Raw genomic sequence first — 19,717 nt, 5'->3', positions numbered from 1 at the left:
TGGCAGAAATTGTTCTGTACACTGTACAATCCACTGCCAAATCAGAGTGTTCTGAGGTTTAGTTTACAACTACTGTCCTTACTCCTCTTGCTCCACCACCCTTCCCCATCACTGTTCCACCATTCCTCATCTTGTGGAGATGCACTGAGGGGAGCGGGTGGCACTGGGGTCTAAACCACTGACCCTCTTGGGCTTGCTGATCAGAAGGTTGGCGGTTCAAAACCCCTCGACGGGGATTGCTCTGTCCCAGCTTCTGCCAACCTAGCAGTTTGAAAACAACACCAGTGCAAGTAGATAAATAGTTACCACTGTGACTGGAAGGTAAACAGTAATTCCATGCGCTCTGGCTTCCATCATGGTGTTCAGTTGTGCCAGAAGTGGTTTAGTCATGCTGGCCACATGACTCAGAAAGCTGCCTGTGGACAAACACTGACTCCCTCGGCCTGTAGTGAGATGAGTGCAGCAACCCCATAGTCACCTTTGACTGAACTTAACCATCCAGGGGTCCGTCAGTTTTTTTAAAAAAACTCTACTCACCCATGGGCTGCCCTGTCCTTGCCTAATGAGCAGGCCGGCCCTTGCTGCCAGAAAAAGATTTTCAGATATAACCAACAGTTTGTATTCTGAAGTGTATCCAAAGTAGCAGGTGGGGATAGCTGCTGTCTTACAGAGTCAACACTGGAATGAACACTGCTTGTATTATACAAATAAAACCAAATAAATCCTTAATTGGTTGTGGTTACCTGTGGTAGGTACTGCATGCATCATTATGAGGGGAGCACACATGCACACACACACACGAGTTTTCCTTGGGTGAAGAGGCCTTAAGGATGCACCGTCCTTTAAGGAATAGCCCCTTAAACCACAAGTCATCTGTGCAACCCGAGTGGGAAATCTCTAGAACCCAGGGACTGATGTGCGTGGAGCACGGCAGGCTTCTCCACACTTAGGAGCAGCTCCTTCCCTGCCAAAAGAAGCCGACAACAGCGACTGACACAACCGCCGCTCTTTGGGATTTCCCGCTCTTTGATCTGCCCGGGCCGCCTCTGCTGAGGCGCCTGATAAACGAAGCTCTTTGATGAGTCCCGACATTTCCCCCCTCAGCCCGGGCCATCTGACTCGCTTGGTACCCATGACTGAGGGGAAGGGCAGAGGCGGGGACCGCGCCCTGGGCGGGGACGGCGCAATCCTCCCCCTCCGCATATCTCCCAGCCCTTTGTAGTCTCCTTTCAAGTCGAGGGTGTCCGATTTCGGGATCCGGAGGCGAGCAGCGCCCCTCCCCGACCCCTCCTCCTCCTCCTCTGCCCGCTGGAAGGGGAAATATGAAGGGGAGTTTCTGCAGCAGCAGCAGCAGCAGCTCAGTGAGGAGGAGAAAAAGCCGCGGAGGAGAAGCCGGCAGGGAAGCAGCGACGACCAGAGAGGTTGCAGAGGGCAGAGAAGGCGCCTAAGGAGCCCCAGACGCCTCTCTGCGCGCGCCCAGAGTCCTTCGGGGCGCCCGGCATGGGCGCCTTGTATTGAAAGCCCTCAGCGCAGGAGGGGGAGCGCGTGGAGTTCAGCCCCGGGCAGAAGCCGCCGCCGCCGCCGCCGCCGCCGCCGCGCGAGGAGCTGGGACTTGGCTGCCTCCTCCTGCTCGTGCCGCTGGCCCCGAAGAGAGAGCGGGGATTCTGATTCCGCCAGGTGGGTGCCCAGAAGAGGCTCTCCAGCCCGCCCTTCATCTTCTTCCCGCACAAGGATTTTGTGTGCGTGTGTGGCGGGGGTTGGGGGATTATTGGCATTGCAAGGGAGGCACAAAGCTTCCCGGAGAAGAAAGTGTTGAGGGAGAGGAAGAAAGCGCCGGAGGATAAAAGGAAGAAAGAGGCGGAAGGAAAAGTGAGAGGCTTGGACGGGGGAAGCCGCTGGAGAGCTGGAAATGTCCTGCTTCTGCTGCAGCCTGGTGAGATACCTGTTCCTAGCCCTGCTCTTGCATGGTGAGTACTGCAGATAAACGCATTTGCAATGTTTCTGTTATACTGTCGTTATATCTGCGAGAAATGTTTATTGTTTTCCCTCTCTTAGGCAAGTTTAAAAACTTGGGAAGTTTTTGACGTTTTATTTTGTTTTTATATTTTGCTGGAAGCTGCCCAGAGTGGCTGGGGGAAACCCAGTCAGATGGGTTGGATATAAATAATAAATTTATTAGTTATTATTGTTATTTAGGCAGATCTTTCTTCGAAGTGGCAACCTGAACGTTTTATCGTAGTAATGAGCAGCCTCACACGTTGGTAGTGCTGCACTTGTGGATAATAATAATTATTCTTTATGTATGGTTTCCCCTTTCTCGTGTCACTTTAAGCTAAGGGCTATCCGCAGTGAAAAGCTGTATTTTACCTGTTTTAGTTTTAGATATAAACGTTGCCACAAACATCAGTGCTTGGAAGCAAGAGCTCTCGTTTCTCCAGAAAAGCTAACTAGTTTGAATAGGCAAAATTTGTGTGGTGTGTTTTCTAGAGTCAGAAAGTGCCCCTTCCACATGCAGAAATGTATTGTATATTACTTGTGGTCGGCTGGGTAATTTTTGATGGGGGTTCTGAAAGACACAATATAAAAGCCGTCTGTAGTGAAAAAGTAGGTTTTTGCCTATAAAGCTTTGAACAGGATACATTTGATCTTTATTAGCTTGTCCCATTTGGGGGCTATATGGCGTGATTTTTCCTCTGTCTCTGTTTTCTTAATTGTATCCATGGGCAAAATGTTTAGAGCATAACTTGGATTCTGCATGCTTGATCACGTGGAAAGAGTTTCAGGCCACAGGCCCAAACTCTTTATTTCATTGACTTCAGTTACACTACTCGGACACAAGCGGATTCAGACCAAGCATCTAGCATCTTGTTTCCAACAGTAGTCAGCTGGAAAGTCCACAAGAAGGGTAGAGAGCAATAACCTCTGCCCAGCAACCGCTTTTCAAGAGTTATTTCTTAACATGCAAGGTCCCCTTAGTCATTTATAGACATAGCCTGCTTTAAAAGAGAATGAAACAGATTAAGGGAGGGTAAGCCAACTGGTCACCATCACATCTTATGGCAATGAGTTCCTTAAGTTTATTATGAGGAAGTATTTTCCTTGGTGTGTCCTGAATTTGCTGTGAATGAATTTCATCAGCTGACCCTGCGTTCTAGTATTGTGAAAGGAAGAAGAAAAAAACTCTTTCTGATTTCCTCACAGTGTCCATTATCTTAAAACTCTTTTATGCTCATTTTTAGTTGCCTTGTTATCTAAACTGAAAAGCTCCAGCGCCTCATACAGAAGGTGTCTCAACACCCTTGATCATTTGCTTACCCTTTTATGCACCTGGCAAACTTCTGCGTAAATCTGTATATTTTTTATCATATACAAGACTAGAGTTGTATAATAGATTTTAAATGCAACAACATCATACAATTATATAAGGTTATTATGACACTGGCAGTCTTGCTTTCTGTCCTTTCCTAATAATTCTGCCTATCTTCCGCTGATGTGGAATTTGTTGGTGCTTTCATTGAACTATCTACTACAACCACATCATATCTTGCATAATCACAATGTTTCAAATCATATAAAGGTATATATAGTTGGGTTGAAGTTAAGCGTGCACCACTCTACACTTATTCTGTTGAAACCTGTTTGCCATTTTGCTGCCCTAATCCAATATGTAGAGAGCTCTCTGAATAATCCTTAGTAATCTGCCTTTGCATTTCCACAATCTGAATAATTTGACATCATTTGCAAACTTAGAAAACTTGAAGCATATTCCTCCCTGATCATAATGAAATAGCCCCAATATAGATCTTTGGCATAGGGGGACTTCTTAGTTCCCTCCATTTTGAAAATTGCTCATTTATTGCTACCCTCTGCTTTTTGTTCTTCAGCCAGTTACTGATCTGTAAGAGGATAGCCCCCCCCCCCTTAGCCCAGGACTTCTAAGTTTACTCAAGAGATTCTGGTAAAGATTTTGTTGAAAGCTCAACTATATAATATCTTCCAGATTACCCTGATCCATGTTTGTTGACAGCCCCCACATCCAATGAATTATAAAACACTGATGAGGCAACACTTCCTTTTGTAGGAACCATGCTCTTTCCTAGAAAAACATTTTCTTCCATTGACACAATATTCAAGTTTTAATACCTAGTCCAGAGCTACTATAAAGTATGTAGCATTTCCTTCTAAGTGGTCTTTGAACACTTCAAAAATGTTTATTGGGAGACTTACTCTTCACTGCTGGATAACCATCCAGTAGGAGATGAAGTGACACTTAGGCAGATATGACCCCAACACTGAACTCCATTGCTGAATTTTCAAACATGCTGAGCAATCATCAGTGGCAGCTGTGGAGAGTAAGCATATCTGAAAAGCAAACTCTGCATTATTTAGATACCTTACTAAGTTACATGCCTAATTTTATGCACTATTGATGTCTAAAATCCCAAATGGTCATTGCTATAGTTTTGGGAACACAGGAATTACATCTTCCCCTTTATTCAGACAACGCAAAGTACATAAATGCCACATAGTAAATAATAAAGATCATGAGCATTCTGTGTATCTTTTGCTTTTATAGACAGAAGACTTGCTCATCAAAGGGTTTTTTATTCTTCCCCTTCAACTCAAACTACAAAATATATAGACTGTATAAATATGTCTGGTTGAGACAGACCTGCATGGACGCCAAGGTGCACTTTAAAATTCTGTGATCTGGGCGTCTAGAAGTCAAAACGGAAGGTTTGAAGTTAGAGGCTAAGTAAGGAGAGAAGGTATAATTATAGGGTTAGACTCTCAGGCTCATCTGCTTGGAATTACCCAGCTGTTTTAAACTTTGGCTGAAATGTGAAACAAATCAAGGCCAATAGTCAGATCAAACAAGCCGCTGCCAAGAGAAGTTGAAATGGGGAGTCTTGTCTGCATACACACACACACACACACACACACACACACACACACACACACACACTATAGTGTCATCAGATGGGAACATTAAAAAGAAAAAGGAGAGGAGAGAAAATTAACTTGTTCAGGCCATAGTCACTGATTAACAACACAGGGATAGAGAGCTGATGTGGAAAACCATATGAATAGACAGTTGGATTCAATACTTGGACTTGTAGCTTTTTTCAGTGCATCTTAACTCCTAAACATGCTTAATGAAAATGTTCTGTTCCTATCAGGAACTTGTTCATGAATAAGAATCTGTAGGATTCAGCAACAATTATGATTGTGGTGCAGATTTGTATAATACTTTATACTGGGGTTGTGTGTTTGATTTTTGTTTGTTTGTTTGTTTGTTTTTGACATTACGACTACTACAGACTTTGTTGGATAGATGGGCTATAAATTAAACAAGCACAAGCACAACTTTTTAAATTTTCCTGTGTAATTCTAGAACTCGTGGCTACCCAGTAAAATTTATTCAGGATAGTGAAGAGAAAGTACTTCACATGATGTATAAATTAACTTTTGGAATTCACTGCCATGGGGTATAGTGATGGCCACTGGCTTAAATGGCTTTCAAGACGATTAGATGAATTCAAGGAAGGTAGGTCTATCAATGGGCGTTAGATACCTTGCTACATGGAACGTTTGTGCCCAAAGGCAAATCATCTTTGAATAACAGCTGCTTGCCAGCAAAAACACCAGGAAGAGTTATTGCTCTTCTACTCTGCATGTGGGATTTTTGATAGCATTAAACTGGCTGCTATTAAAAATAAGTTAGTGGCCTAGATAGACCTATCTAGATAGTCTTATCTCAGTTCTAAGCATGTACCTCATTGTCCTTTCCTTTTATGACTTCTTTTGCATATTTCTTCCTCTGTTATCTTCTGAATCCTTGATGGCAGGGTAGGGAACCTGAAGCCCTCCAGGTGTTGCTGGATCACATCTCCCACCATACCTGTTTGTTTACCATGCTAGCTGGAGCTTGGGGGATTTGATGTCCAGTAACATCTGGAAGGCCACAGGTTTCCCACCCCTTTACAATTCATCACCATCCATGAAAACCAGTGCTCAAAAACTGAATAGAATGTCCCAGACAGATTTAATATATCACTGATGCATAACGCTAATGTTATTTTCCACTATTTGATATATTGCTTCTGTTAAAACAAGCTGAAATGGAATTGGCCTTTTGGGCCACACTGTTGTGTATTGACTCTTACTCAGTTTAACCACACTAACCCCTTAACCACCCCTTAACATTCATCAGCAGCTAGCCAAACAATAACTGAAAAGAAATGCTGCCAAAATATCACATAGCTGTATCTCAGCCAGCTGGACAGCATCTGGCAATCCAGAGGTATATTAAATGTGTTTACATAAATAGGCAATAAAATTCTAACACACCTTTTTGAAGTCAAGTTTGGTTGCTTATCAAATGGAAATATAAAAGTAAAATGCAATTCAGGATTCAGATCCATGCTAATATTGCTTCATAAATGTATCTCAACAACACAGGAATAGCCTTTTTAAAAATCCTCCTTGTGTTCATTAATCAAAATAAAACCTGTTGAATGTCAAAAGAGGTTTGCAGCTGGAACTTGTCCATTATCGTGGTTTGCTCTGCTTATACAAAAAGCCACAAATGTTTCAGATGTCAGATGCTAAAATCATTCTGCTCCAGCAACTCTGATTAACAAGATGGGCAGTAAAGGTGGATTCAAAACAATTTAGCTAATTCAGTTTTAAAATGTTATTTTTTCACCTCAGATATCACAAATTATTTGAAGAGACATACCTGCCCTGAAGTATTTATATTTTTGTTGTTATGATTTTTTTAAATATTTAGTTTACAGCATTTATAGGTTGCTCTATCACAAAAAGTTCTCTATGTGATTTAATTAGCAACAGGACTCCACTCCTTTCCCCAATAGATGAAAAATGTAGCCAATATTAAGAATTAGGACTTAGACCAATACTGTTCTACATTTATCACATGCATTTATTAAACTAGGGATCCCACTTGAACCGTGGTTTGATATTGTTTCTTTCCATCTGTTAATTTTGAAAATGGAAAGCTGTGGTAGATTAGATTAAAAGGCATAATTACAGGCTCAAAAACTATTCCCTTTGATGAGTTAAAATTCATTTTCTTTTTCACATTTATCTGTTATGAAATATTCTAATTTCTCCTTTGCAATATGTTACTTGGGTTATTATAAACCTGCCTCCTTATTAACTAAACAAATTTAACCCCCTCTTTCAGAATGTATGTTCTCATTAATTAAGTGCTGGGAGTGTAGGTCTTGAAAAAGTTTTGATACATACATTCATTTAAAATATTTCCATACACACTGTTTAAATCTTGGGAGGATATTTTTACTCAAACATTTACACCTAAGAATTTTTACGATCTACTTCTGATTGCAAATTGTTTTAACTGATTTTAATATTATATTTTTATATTATAACTTGCCCTGGGGCCTTTTGGTTAAGGACAGGTAAGAAATCCAATAAATAAAGTTGATTAATCCCCCCCCCCATAAATTCTGTCAATTACTTTTGTAGCCTAGGTAGATCTAAATATAATTCTCACATTAATATTGCATGTGTGTATGCAGTACTGAATGCTGTTGACCAGCTTGGGTCAAATCCAAAGTTGAGCACATCGCGATGCTGCATATCATTGGCAATGGATTCATGGGTAATAAAAATTGCTTGCAGTGCTTCAAATAATGGGTATGTTCTCACCAATATAAAAAGACCCAGTGATTTACAGCACCTTTGGGGAATCACATGCAAAAAACACACATCTGGATGTGCATTTGTATCTGATCTTTGCCAACAATGAAGTACATGCTGTGTGTGTGCCTGGCTGCCAGTCCACCATCAAGAACCAGAAGTGCAGACTTGAATGGGAGCCATCTTTCTTTCATAAAAGTGAATGGTTCCTGCTGAAAGACCCAGAAAAGTCAGAGACACAGTTAAAGGGACAAATCCTGCCATCTGATTCCTGGAGACCCCATTGTTAGGGGAAATGGCAAACTGTGCCCCAAGCTTAATTATCTTCTCTGTCACACTGAGTTTGCAGCAGTGTGCTACAGCACCCCAATGTGATCTATAGACACTGGTTGCACAAGCATATATAATCATTACCTTTTACAGTGCTGCCAGTATTCTGCTGAGGCCTAGACTTCCCTGCTTAATGAATTTGGCGATTTTTCAAGACTTTAATCCTTTTGATGTCCAGAGTGACTAAAGCAGAGCTACTAACAGAAACATCTGCTTGGCAGTGTTAGAAATAATAATCTCCAATGTAATCCTTTTTTTCTTTTCTTTTTTTTTTGCAGTGTATTAGGATCGGTAGTGGTGAGCTTATCTAGCTGTTTCCCACATCAATATATATCTATATATTTGTTTAGGGGAATTGATTAGATAAACAAAGGCTTCTCGTTTAAATAAATTGTGTTTTATTTGCTGGAAATTTTCAAAAGCTGATAAGTTTCACTTGAAACATTTGCTACACAAAATAAATTGTATTTATATTATAATAACAGAGTTAATGTTTACAGGTTTCACAAGAACTCAGTTTATTGAGCCATTGTACCAAATGGAGCAAGTCTTAATTCACCCTGGTGGAAATATTAACTAACAGTCTTACAGAGGCATCCTATGCATGGTTACTCAGAAGTAAGGTCTAGAGCCCAGTGCAGATGTTATAGTTTAGTGTGATGTAAACAAGCCACAGCAATCATTGTGCTCATGTGCTCTCTGCTATCCTTCTCTGACACAGCTGGAAGGAGAAGTAAGGAAGTATTTGCTTCTGGCTTTGAACTGATAAGCTGGTTAACATTAACATTGTTTTGAACAAATCGTAGTTAATGTTTATTAATGCTAATTTGGACAAAACAGCATATGGTTCCCTTGTGGTGCAGGAGAGCAAAGAAGCACGTGAACCCATGGCTCACTGATGTTATGCTAAGCTACGGTTTAGTGCAGTGTCTGAACATGACCAGTGTGTTGAGTGAGGCTTATTCACTAGTGGGTGCATTCAGGATTGCAGCCTCAGTATATTTAATGCAGAAATTCACCTATATGCAAATACCATGTCTTTGTCTGATTCTTTCATGTATTAAAAATAATATGTATACATTAAATCTGGCATATTAAATTAGATTTCCAACGATTTTAGAACATGAAACAAATTCTGAAACTAAAGAAATGGTATAGAAAGATGTAGGACCTGACTGTTTCAGTAAATTGATGGCCAATTGAGGTCAGTTGGGGACTTTGTTTAGTAAAGAAGTTTGAAGAGGAAGGGCGGGGGGAGTTTGACGCCTTCTGAAATGATAAACAGAATGCTGTTATTGGTAATCCTAGGGTGTGTTTGTTGTTGTTGTTTTTAAAAAAAACAACTGTTAAAAAAATTAAGTATCTGTGGCAACAAATAAAGCATTTTCGCTTGCATGAAGTTTTCTCTTAGCTATATGGTTGTATATATTTCACTGTCAGTAGGAAGCTATTCTACATGCTTTCAATTTCCATGTCTTTTTTATATAATAAAATACACTGATCCTCCTACTTGAGTGCTTATGCACAGGAACATAATGTGGGACTCTACCCTAAATACATCAAATGTACAAAACCCATTCATGAAAGGAGTCTTTCACATCTGAAGGTTACTAGCAAGCAAAGATATTTATTATAGTCATTATATGCAAACAGTTTTAGTTCTCCAAATTCACCAGAATTTATTTCATATGCCATCTCTGATTTCTCACAGGGCTGGGAGAAGGTTCTGCACTTCTTCATCCAGACAGCAGGTCACACCCTCGATCCTTGGAGAAGAGCGCGTGGAGAACTTTCAAGGAGTCACAGTGTCCTCACATGCTGAAACATCTTCATAATGGAGCCCGAATTACTGTGCAAATGCCTCCTACTATCGAGGGACACTGGGTCTCCACCGGGTAAGGCTGCCGACAAACACGATGATGATACTATATAGAAAACATGCTAAAATGCTTTGGTAGACATTAATGTCAGGAGGCAAGTACTTTAGCTACATAGAAAAGTAGGACACCATACTGTACAGCTTTGTTAATATTTTGGTAGGCTATAATCCACTTAAACTCACAGCTAGTTTAATGTACACAGTGAGCTTTTGTCTTTTCTTTCTCTTTCAATATAGCAGCCTCCCTAAACTAAAAAATGCTTCTAAAGCAGTTTATATTGTAGCGGGGGGTGGGGTGGGTCTGCTATTGAGAGGAAAGCTGAAAACTTCTCCTATGGACACAAGCTTTTCTGGCCACAAAAGTGAGCCTTCAGAATTTTGTGGCTATTGTCCGTATTTAAAACAGTAAGGCATTTCAGTCTTCCTTACTTTGGAAACCACAGTGTTGTTGAAAATTGCCAGCCTATTCATAGGATATTCATATGTCATCTGCTTATTCAGACCGCGTGCAAGGGCGAGTGAATAAATCCTTGCCTTTATTGCTGTATCATGTGACGTGTATAAAACAAAGTTCATTAACAAAATGAAATTATGAAGCTTTAGCTGACGAGCCCAAGCATGCACAAGTGCTTATCTGAGATCACAAACATTCAGTTAGGCAGAGGTATTTATTTTGTAGTCTCAGCTTGCAAATATACAGCTGTGTACTCGCAATTATTTTCTTAGGAAGGCTCCTTGGGATATAAGATTCCCTTCAAGCCCAGTCCTGCAGTCCTTATTCAGGCAAAGCCATCACTGAAGTTAATAAAAATAGTGTTTGAGTAAGCAGTAATCCTCACTCAAATCCACCACAGATATCACTGGAAAGTCAGGGAGAAGAAGTTGGGCTCTCATCACTTAGGAGGGGTCTGTTGTACTTGCAGAAAGCAAGCAGACTTGGGAAGAGCTCAGCTTAAAAACCTTTTTTTTAAAAAGCAACTATAAGCCTTACACAAATATTTCAGATGTTCTAGTTTGGGTTTATTTTATAAACACATTAAAGCCTGTTTATTACTTTGCTTGCCTGAAGCCAGGCAGGTGTGGTCATTCCTTTTCCTTGTTGATTTTATCACCATGGAAGTAGAAATATATTAAAAGTGTTGCCTATCTCTTAAGAAACATAACTTCATTGTCACACAGAAATAAAACAGGAAGGGGCTCATTGAAAAGCTATTGAGCTTATGAGAATATTTATCTTCAGGTCTAGAGGCTTTGACAGAAGCTTATTCATGTTAGATATACATATTTAAGAAAAACTGAAGAAGAAAAACACACACGTTAAGTTGGATCCAGACATGTTCACGCTTAGGGTAGAGTCACTGAAGTCACCTTAAGTGCCATTGATTTCAGTGGGTCTACTCTAAGCATGATAGGCAAAGCAATTCTAAACCCTGGCCAGGAGCATCAAAACAGCTGTCATATCTGAAGCACTGCCAGCTCATGCCAGCCGGGGGGACTGGTTCCATTATTTTCTGTTGTGCCAGCTGCAGGCTGGTGCATGTGGGGGGCCTGGAACAGCCTGGGTCTCAGCAGCTCCATGGCTAACCCTTCACTGCCTCACACCCATAATGCTCCATTTCAGGGCCTTACTCTGGCCAATGCCAGCAGTAGCATTTGATCCACCACTGCCTGCCTGGTGCCAAAAGTGAACAGATAATAGTATTGTAGGGGGAAATCTATGTCTTCCTTGACAGCACTTGGAATAGAGTTGCCTACAATTCTAAGTAGGGATGCAGGTGGCACTGTGGTCTAAACCACAGAGCCTAGGGCTTGCCAGTCAGAAGGTCGGTGGTTTGAATCCCCATGATGGAGTGAGCTGTTGCTCGGTCCCTGCTCCTGCCAACCTAGCAGTTTGAAAGCACGTCAAAGTGCAAGTAGATAAATAGGTACCGCTCTGGTGGGAAGGTAAACAGCATTTCCGTGCGATGCTCTGGTTCTCCAGAAGTGGCTTAGTCATGCTGGCCACATGACCCGGAAGCTGTATGCTGGCTCCCTCGGCCAGTAAAGCGAGATGAGCGTTGCAACCCCAAAGTCGTCCGCAACTGGACCTAATGGTCAGGGGTCACTTTACCTTTACAATTCTAAGTACTTGGTACACTAAATGTGGAGAAAAGAGGAAGTCAGCAATAAAATGAAAATAAAAATATCAAATGCAGCATAGAACTAATACACCTTTTAAAATGTCTTTTTAAAAATGAAACCAGAAACTTAATGTTAAATAAAGGAAGATGAGAAAAATTACTATTTTGGTTCACTATTGTGAATATTGTGGTGTTAATTAAATGTGTTATTAGTGCTGTCATCTTCTAATTGACTACTTTGATATACTTCATTTCACACCTCATTAAGCTTATGCTTTTATTTGCAATTTGGTTACAGTTGTGAAGTAAGGTCGGGCCCAGAATTCATCACTAGATCCTACAGATTCTACCACAATAATACATTCAAGGCCTATCAGTTTTACTACAGAGGTAACCGATGCACAAACCCAATCTATACCTTAGTTATCCGTGGCAAAATTCGCCTTCGCCAAGCATCCTGGATCATTCGAGGAGGGACTGAAGCAGATTACCAGCTGCACAACATACAGATAATCTGCCATAGTGAGGCAGTGGCTGAGAGACTAAGTCAGTTGGTGAACCGCACATGCCCTGGATTTGTACCAGAAGATAAAGCCTGGGAGCAGAATGTGAGCTACGATTTATGGAGAGAAGAGAATGGTTACGAATGCACCAGAGCACTGAATTTTGCTATGCATGAGCTTCAACTAATCCGTGTAGAGAAACAGTACCTTCACCATAATTTAGATCACCTGGTCGAGGAGCTATTTCTTGGAGACATACACACTGATCCTTCTCAGAGGATGTATTATCGTCCATCCAGTTACCAACCCCCTCTTCAAAACGCTAAGGTATGTGAACATTTCGGTTTTCAGTTCCAAGGCACATGCAAAGAGTATCCCTTTATTGCAGGAAATGCTCCAAATACCTAAGCCAAAAACTCTCATGCAAAGATCTTCATATGCCACAAGCATGAGTCTTATTTCCTTCACAGCTTTTGCCCAATGCCCTCTCACATCCCTTATTACTGCTGCTTCTTTATGACTTGCATCCCAATTTTTTTTGAGAGCCGCAGCTTTACATGACCTGCACCTGACATCATACAATGTCATGTGAGTGACAGGTGGGCATGGCAAAACTACCCAACAGGCTACAGTAGCTTGCCTAGGGCTCAAGGGCCAGAGCTTCCCAACCCCTGTATTACGTCTTTTGTCTTTCTAAGCCGTACTTCCTCCTTTAACCAAACTATAGTATCTTGTTGTTAACACTTCAATATGTTTCTAAGTATTGTTGTGGCAAACAGATTCTTAAGTAATAAAGTTCCCATCTTTTTCCTTAGCCTGTGCCCTTCCAAGCTTCCATGCACTTTGAAATGTTCCTGATAATAATAGAATATGTTCAATTTTTCTTGAATGTCTGGAAACTATTCCAGCCGACCAGCCAACCATCTCAGAGGCTACTTTGCTTTGCTTTTATGTTTTACTAGAAATCTTGTATATCTGCAGGTCAGGTAAAAGTAGCTTAAGGTCACAACACAGTTGTGTGGTCTACAGACGCTCATTAAAATCCTGATAAAAAGAAGCAAATAAAACTTTACCTAATTCATTGCTTTTGAGCACTTGCAGATTCAGTGTACATCCACTAAGATTTTTACTAATTTATTTTCTTCATATTTTAGGCTACCAAATTCATAGTGTATTATTTACCTGTTCATTTAAAATCCAGTCAGAACTCTGGCAGCTTGTGGACCATCTTTAAAGATAGCCCCACCTGGAATGCATTACAACAATCTAATCGAGGTTACCAGCACATGGATTATTGTGGCCAGTTTATTCCAATCTGGGAATGGTTCTACCTTACAAACAAGGGGGAACTGGAAAAAGGCACTCCATGCTACCTGAGCCTCAAATGACAAAATGGTATCCCTATGCTACATACCTTTCCTTCAGAGAGAGTGCAACCCTATCTAGAACACAATTCCTGGACACAATCACCCACCAACAGAATGTCCATCTTGCTGGGATTCATTCACCCCATTACAACCTTCAGGCATCTGTTAAACACCTGCCCAGATTTACCTGATTCAGATGGTAAGGAGAAATAGACCTGGGAATCATCTGCACAGGGATGACACCATGCCCCAAATTCCCCCAATGACCTCACCCATTAGCCTCATATGTTAAAAAGCATGAACGCTGTGAGACCCCACATTGATAAGGGCCTGAGTAGGAATCCCCCAAATGCATATCTCTCAGAATAACCCTGCAGCTAAGCGTGGAACCACCATACCGTTCAACTCCCAACCCATAGAGCTTTTCCACGATCAGTGGTATTCGAAGCTTCCAAGCGATCAAGGAGAAGCAACGGGGTCACATTCCCCTATTTCCCAATAAAGGTCAGCAACCAGGGCAACTAAAGGTGTTTTGGTGCCAAGGTGGGCCCGAAGCCAGAATGCATTGGGTCCAGATAATAAAATGAACTAGTGAGCAGTAGCTCTTTTTTTCATGGTTTTTGAGGTTGCAGCCATTGAGTGCATAATGGTTCACACTGAGATAAGCCTAACACTAGCACCTGGAACTTCCTTTTGTCATAAAGATGAAACTGGGTATAACAGAAGGACATAAGAATTGTCTTTGGAATTGCTGATATGATAGTTGTCCTGGAGTGAGAACCATGCCACTAGGGTCTAGCCTCCAATGTCCTGATCAAGATTGGAGGGAATAAAAATCAAGGAACACAGACACTAGATAATATTTCTATCTGTCCAAGTTTGCAAATGATCGTTTCATACTTCATGGTTTAGATACATCACCTCTCTGCTAGTTGAATTCAAATAAGTCATTCCTTTTTGTCTTCCTGTTGTTGTTTGTTGCCTGAGGTACCTCTGTACCTCTAGAAGTAACGGTTTTGATATGTGCCATGATATTTCTTGAAAATTGAAGCCAGAACAAAAGGTTAATAACAATAATAATAATAATTTATTTATTTATACCCCGCCCATCTGTCTGGGTTTCGCCAGCCACCCTTGGTAGCTTCCAACAGAATATAAAAAACACAATAAAACTTCAAACATTAAAAACTTCCCTAAACAGGGTTGGGGGATGCGGGTGGCGCTATGGGTTAAACCACAGAGCCTAGGACTTGCCAATCAGAAGGTCGGCGGTTCGAATCCCCGCGACGGGGTGAGCTTCCGTTGCTCGGTCCCTGCTCCTGCCAACCTAGCAGTTTGAAAGCACGTCCAAGTGCAAGTAGATAAATAGGTACCGCTCCGGCAGGAAGGTAAACGGTGTTTCCGTGTGCTGCTCTGGTACGCCAGAAGCGGCTTAGTCATGCTGGCCACATGACCCGGAAGCTGTCTGCGGACAAACGCCGGCTCCCTCGGCCAATAAAGCGAGATGAGCGCTGCAACCCCAGAGTCGGTCACGACTGGACCTAATGGTCAGGGGTCCCTTTACCTTTTCCTTTAAACAGGTTTGCCTTCAGATGCCTTCTAAAAGTCAGATACAGTAGTTGTTTATTTCCTTGACATCTGATGGGAGGGAATTCCACAGGGTGGGTACCACTACCGAGAAGGCCCTCTGCTTTGTTCCCTGTAACCTTGCAGTGAGGGAACTGCCAGAAGGTCCTCGGCGCTGAACAATGGGAGTGGAGACTTCTACTGAAGAAAGCAAATGTTGCTGAGAACGTAGGCAAAGAAAGCATTGCTGGGAAATAGAATGGGGGTGATATAGCCACAACAAAAGAGCAGGGGTTATAGTTTAGAGCATTAGGAGAGAAACAAGTCATTAGCAAATCATGTGTAAATCTGAGGAATGGAGAGAGGGAAAGAGGATTGAAGCAGAGTGCTGCAGTTTTGCAGTGGGGCTGTCTGCACATCTCTTCTGATGGCATCTCAAAGGAATGCCTATAGCAATTGGAACCACATTCGAGACTTTAAGTGTCATCAATTAGTTCCAGAAGAAAAGTTTTGGGTCAATTCTAGCTTAAGAATTCTTCTTTATTTTTCAATTATTTTTTGCAGCAGTGACCGTGCTTGTAACCAGTTTCGCATAATTACTTAATAAAGCACCATTGAATGGACATGCAAAATATTTACGTATCTGTGGTGAAATAGATTTCTTCTGTCAGTTAGGAAGGAATGTCAGCAAGAGAAATGCAATCTATTTTTCAACAGAATACTTTTAAATACTGTTTTACATTTTGTATTCTTCTATTCAAAGTCACAATGGCTATGTTTTCATGAAAAACAAGCAGAAGAACCTCCTGGCTGGTCAGACCAGGTCCATCTTGACAAGCATTCTGTTTCCAGTAGGGGCCCTATGCAGATACTGATTTTAATGCAGACATGAATATACATGACTATAATACTTTCTACATGACTGTGGGACTATAATACTTTGGTTTCCCCTGTGGGTTTTTTTTTGTGGGGGGAGCTTTATTTAACCCAAAACCAAGTGGGGAGCATATCACTTCCACAGCAGTCTAATCTTCTTCAGCTTCAGCTGGTCCATTATGTAGCACCCAGATTACTGGCTGGAGTTCTGTTTAGAACCGATATCATGTCTAAACTCATATATGTTTAAAACAGCTGCATTAGTCACCAGTTTGTTTTGGGGCCTAAATACATTGGTATTTAGAATGCTCAATGATGTAGGTTCTAAATATTTGAAAGACTGCTTCATTTCCTACAGAACATTTTGGATGTTCAGATCAGTGGATGTGGGCCACCCTCACTTGGCGATGGGGGTGACCCAGCAGAGGGCATTCTCTGTGGCAGGCCCTAAATTACATAATTTCATCCCTACAGAAGTGTGTCTGACACCTTCAATGTATAGTTTATGTTTTATGCTGAAGACATTGGGCTTTGCTGCCTGTGACATCTTTTTATTACCCACCCTAGTCATGTTACTGGAATTTATTTTTAAATTGTTGTAATAATAATAATTTGCCCCCAAGTGGGGTTTTTTTTGGGGGGGGGGATGCCACGGATGAGAAGATATTTGCATTTGTATATTCCCCTCTTGGGTGTCAAAGAGCTTGCAGAGAACAATTTGGAAAGGAAAAATATCTACTATGGAAAGAGATGTCCTCCAGTGCAAACTTCCACATCAGTTTACAGCTTCTCACAACTGCGTTGGGTAAAGCAACAACAACTCTCAAAGAAACATTTACACACCTGAACATCATGTGCAGTTTGACCCCTTGTGTAACTTAGCTACAGGTCGTAATGGCTTTCCTAAATATATGAAGGATGAAAGCATAGGATACATTTTGAGACCACACAAAATATAGAGCTATGAGGTTATAACCTTTCTCCTTTGAACTTCTTTCCTTTTCTAATTGTCAGTCCATGGGGACTCAGCTGAAAATGAGCTTAAATGCTTAATTGAGTTCAAAACCACTAGTCTCAGACTCTTCTGGAAACTGGACACCGTGCATAAACAGAAACATTAAATCAACTTGTTTTTTTTAAGGCTTTTATGGTCACATAGTGTGCTGGGTGAGGAAATCACCTCTGAAGTGAATCAGGTGTATTGTACAGAATCTGTCTGGCAAGGCTTGTTTCATTTCCTCTTTATTATTATTTTAAAATATAAAAACACAGCTAAAATAATTAAGGCATCTATGAAAAATAAGAGAACCTTGAAGATTTTTAAGCTGATAAAGCTGCAGAATTGGATGTGGAAGCCACATTTATACTACTAATATGGTTGAACTGAGTGGTAATTAAAAGCAAATGATTCCTGGATATGTTAGGAATGCTAAAGCTGAACAGAATTGATCTTATTCCAAATTCTTTACAGCAGTTTAGCAGCAGGATGATAAATCAAAGACCCAAAGTGAAAACCAGACAGATCTAAGCCAAGCTGCTAATTTGAGCACGTTTCCAAAGACTCAAAAGTTTGTTCAAGCACACAGAATATAGTAGACTTTCCCTGCTAAAATGTCTTCTTTGTGGTCCTTAAGTAAATAGCATTTATTCACAGTTAAATATAAATACTATCTTTATTCATAAATTCATATAAACTTCATACCCTTCAACAATATGATCCCAAATGCATGTGTGGCAGGGGAAACCCAGCCAGATGGGTGGGGTATAAATTATTATTATTATTGTTATTAAATAGTGTAGCTGCATTAGTTAAAGCAGCACTTCCTAGTGGGGTAATAGCAGCTGTTCAGTGCAGCATTTTGATTGCTCTCATGCAAAACATTTATTTCCAAGTATCAGGTGGTTTTGTGAAGAAAAGAAATGAGTAAAGGTAAAGGGACCCTGCTCTGACCATTAGGTCCAGTTGTGGCCGACTCTGGGGTTGTGGCGTACAGCTTCCGGGCCATGTGGCCAGCATGACTAAGCCTCTTCTGGCGAACCAGAGCAGCGCACGGAAACGCCGTTTACCTTCCCATCTAGTTATCGACTTGCACTTTGAAGTGCTTTCGAACTGCTAGGTTGGCAGGAGCAGGGACCGAGCAATGGGAGCTCACTCCGTCGCAGGGATTCGAACCGCCGACCTTCTCATTGGCTAGTCCTAGGCTCTGTGGTTTAAACCACAGCGCACCTGCTCTCATGCAAAACATTTACAGTATTTCCAAATATCAGGTGGTTTTGTGAAGAAAAGATATGAGTACGGTAGGGTAAATGAGTATGCCGCATAGGCCACGTGCAGTTGCAGCCTAGGTCATTTATTTACTTTGGGCATGCCAGGGGTGGGTGGAAACGCCCCACAAACAGATCAGTGGGCAGCGCCTTCTGGTTGCTGCACTCAGGCCCCTTCAGAAGTCTCTAGGGAGATCCAGACTAATTCTAGCTGTTAAAGAAACGCAAAAACAAAATGAGCCAAAAAAGAGTGGTATGTTTATATAATCAACTGATTTGAGGACACATTCATTATGTTCTACTCTTGTGTCACCAGAACCAATATACCTTATTAATATTTATGAATGTTAAGCTATTTAATATGACAATCTACAGCAATTAACAAACAAATTATGCCTTTACCAAATCATATATCTTATTTGCTTCTTATTTGTTGGAATCCACACAAATAACGGTAAATTAGATAGATCCTGGAGTGATTCAACAACAGGATACTTTGCTATTTGTGATTCAGTAACAGGACAGTAATTAAGAATATGCACTCTTAATACAATTTAATTGTGAAGAGGTTCTGCCTGTGGTCTTTTTCTAGATTTCCAATAGCCCATGGTTACAATTACAAAGCATTATTTTACACACACTGGGGAATGCTGCACAATATTCAGTGACTCACAGCTGGCACATACTTTTAGGGATCAAGGAGACTAATTTAGACAAATATAATTCAGAGTAGATATTACAAACTTGACCATGTTGACCAGGAAACTCCTAGATATATGAGAAACAGCTATGTCTTACCATTTTTGGGTGTGTGTGTGTGTGTGTGTGTGAGAGAGAGAGAGAGAGAGAGAGAGAGAGAGAGAGAGAACGAACTATGCTTTTGCATACTGAACTAGTGTTTTCAAAATCAATTTATCCAGATAGAAATGACAAAAGAAAGTAGAATTACACATTATGACAGATGGAGCTGCTGTGTTGAATTCTCCCCTTCTGCAACACACACGTTGCAGCTTGTGGCCAGCTACCTCCTGCAGTGACATCAGCTCTCTAATTCTACCCATCAAATGATAGTGAAAGAAATGGATCCTTACTGTTGGCAGTCAGTGAAAAGCCCTGGAATATGAT

General features: G+C 41.1%; 1 protein-coding gene across 1 annotated transcript in view; it reads left to right on the top strand.

Annotated features, from left to right (window-relative positions):
* The first annotated feature begins 1,086 nt into the window (after positions 1-1,086).
* Positions 1,087-19,717, top strand: part of APCDD1 (APC down-regulated 1) — a 37,396-nt gene continuing 18,765 nt past the window's right edge. Inside the window, exons 1-3 of the mRNA XM_083518720.1 lie at positions 1,087-1,967; positions 9,728-9,911; positions 12,314-12,845. Coding sequence (XP_083374846.1) covers positions 1,910-1,967; positions 9,728-9,911; positions 12,314-12,845 — 774 coding nt within the window. The 5' untranslated portion in view covers positions 1,087-1,909. The remainder of the gene's footprint in view (positions 1,968-9,727; positions 9,912-12,313; positions 12,846-19,717) is intronic.

The sequence above is a fragment of the Podarcis liolepis genome (assembly GCF_965112155.1).
Source record: "Podarcis liolepis genome assembly, chromosome: 8".
Lineage (NCBI taxonomy): Eukaryota > Metazoa > Chordata > Lepidosauria > Squamata > Lacertidae > Podarcis > Podarcis liolepis.
This window is presented reverse-complemented; position numbering and strand designations above follow the sequence as displayed.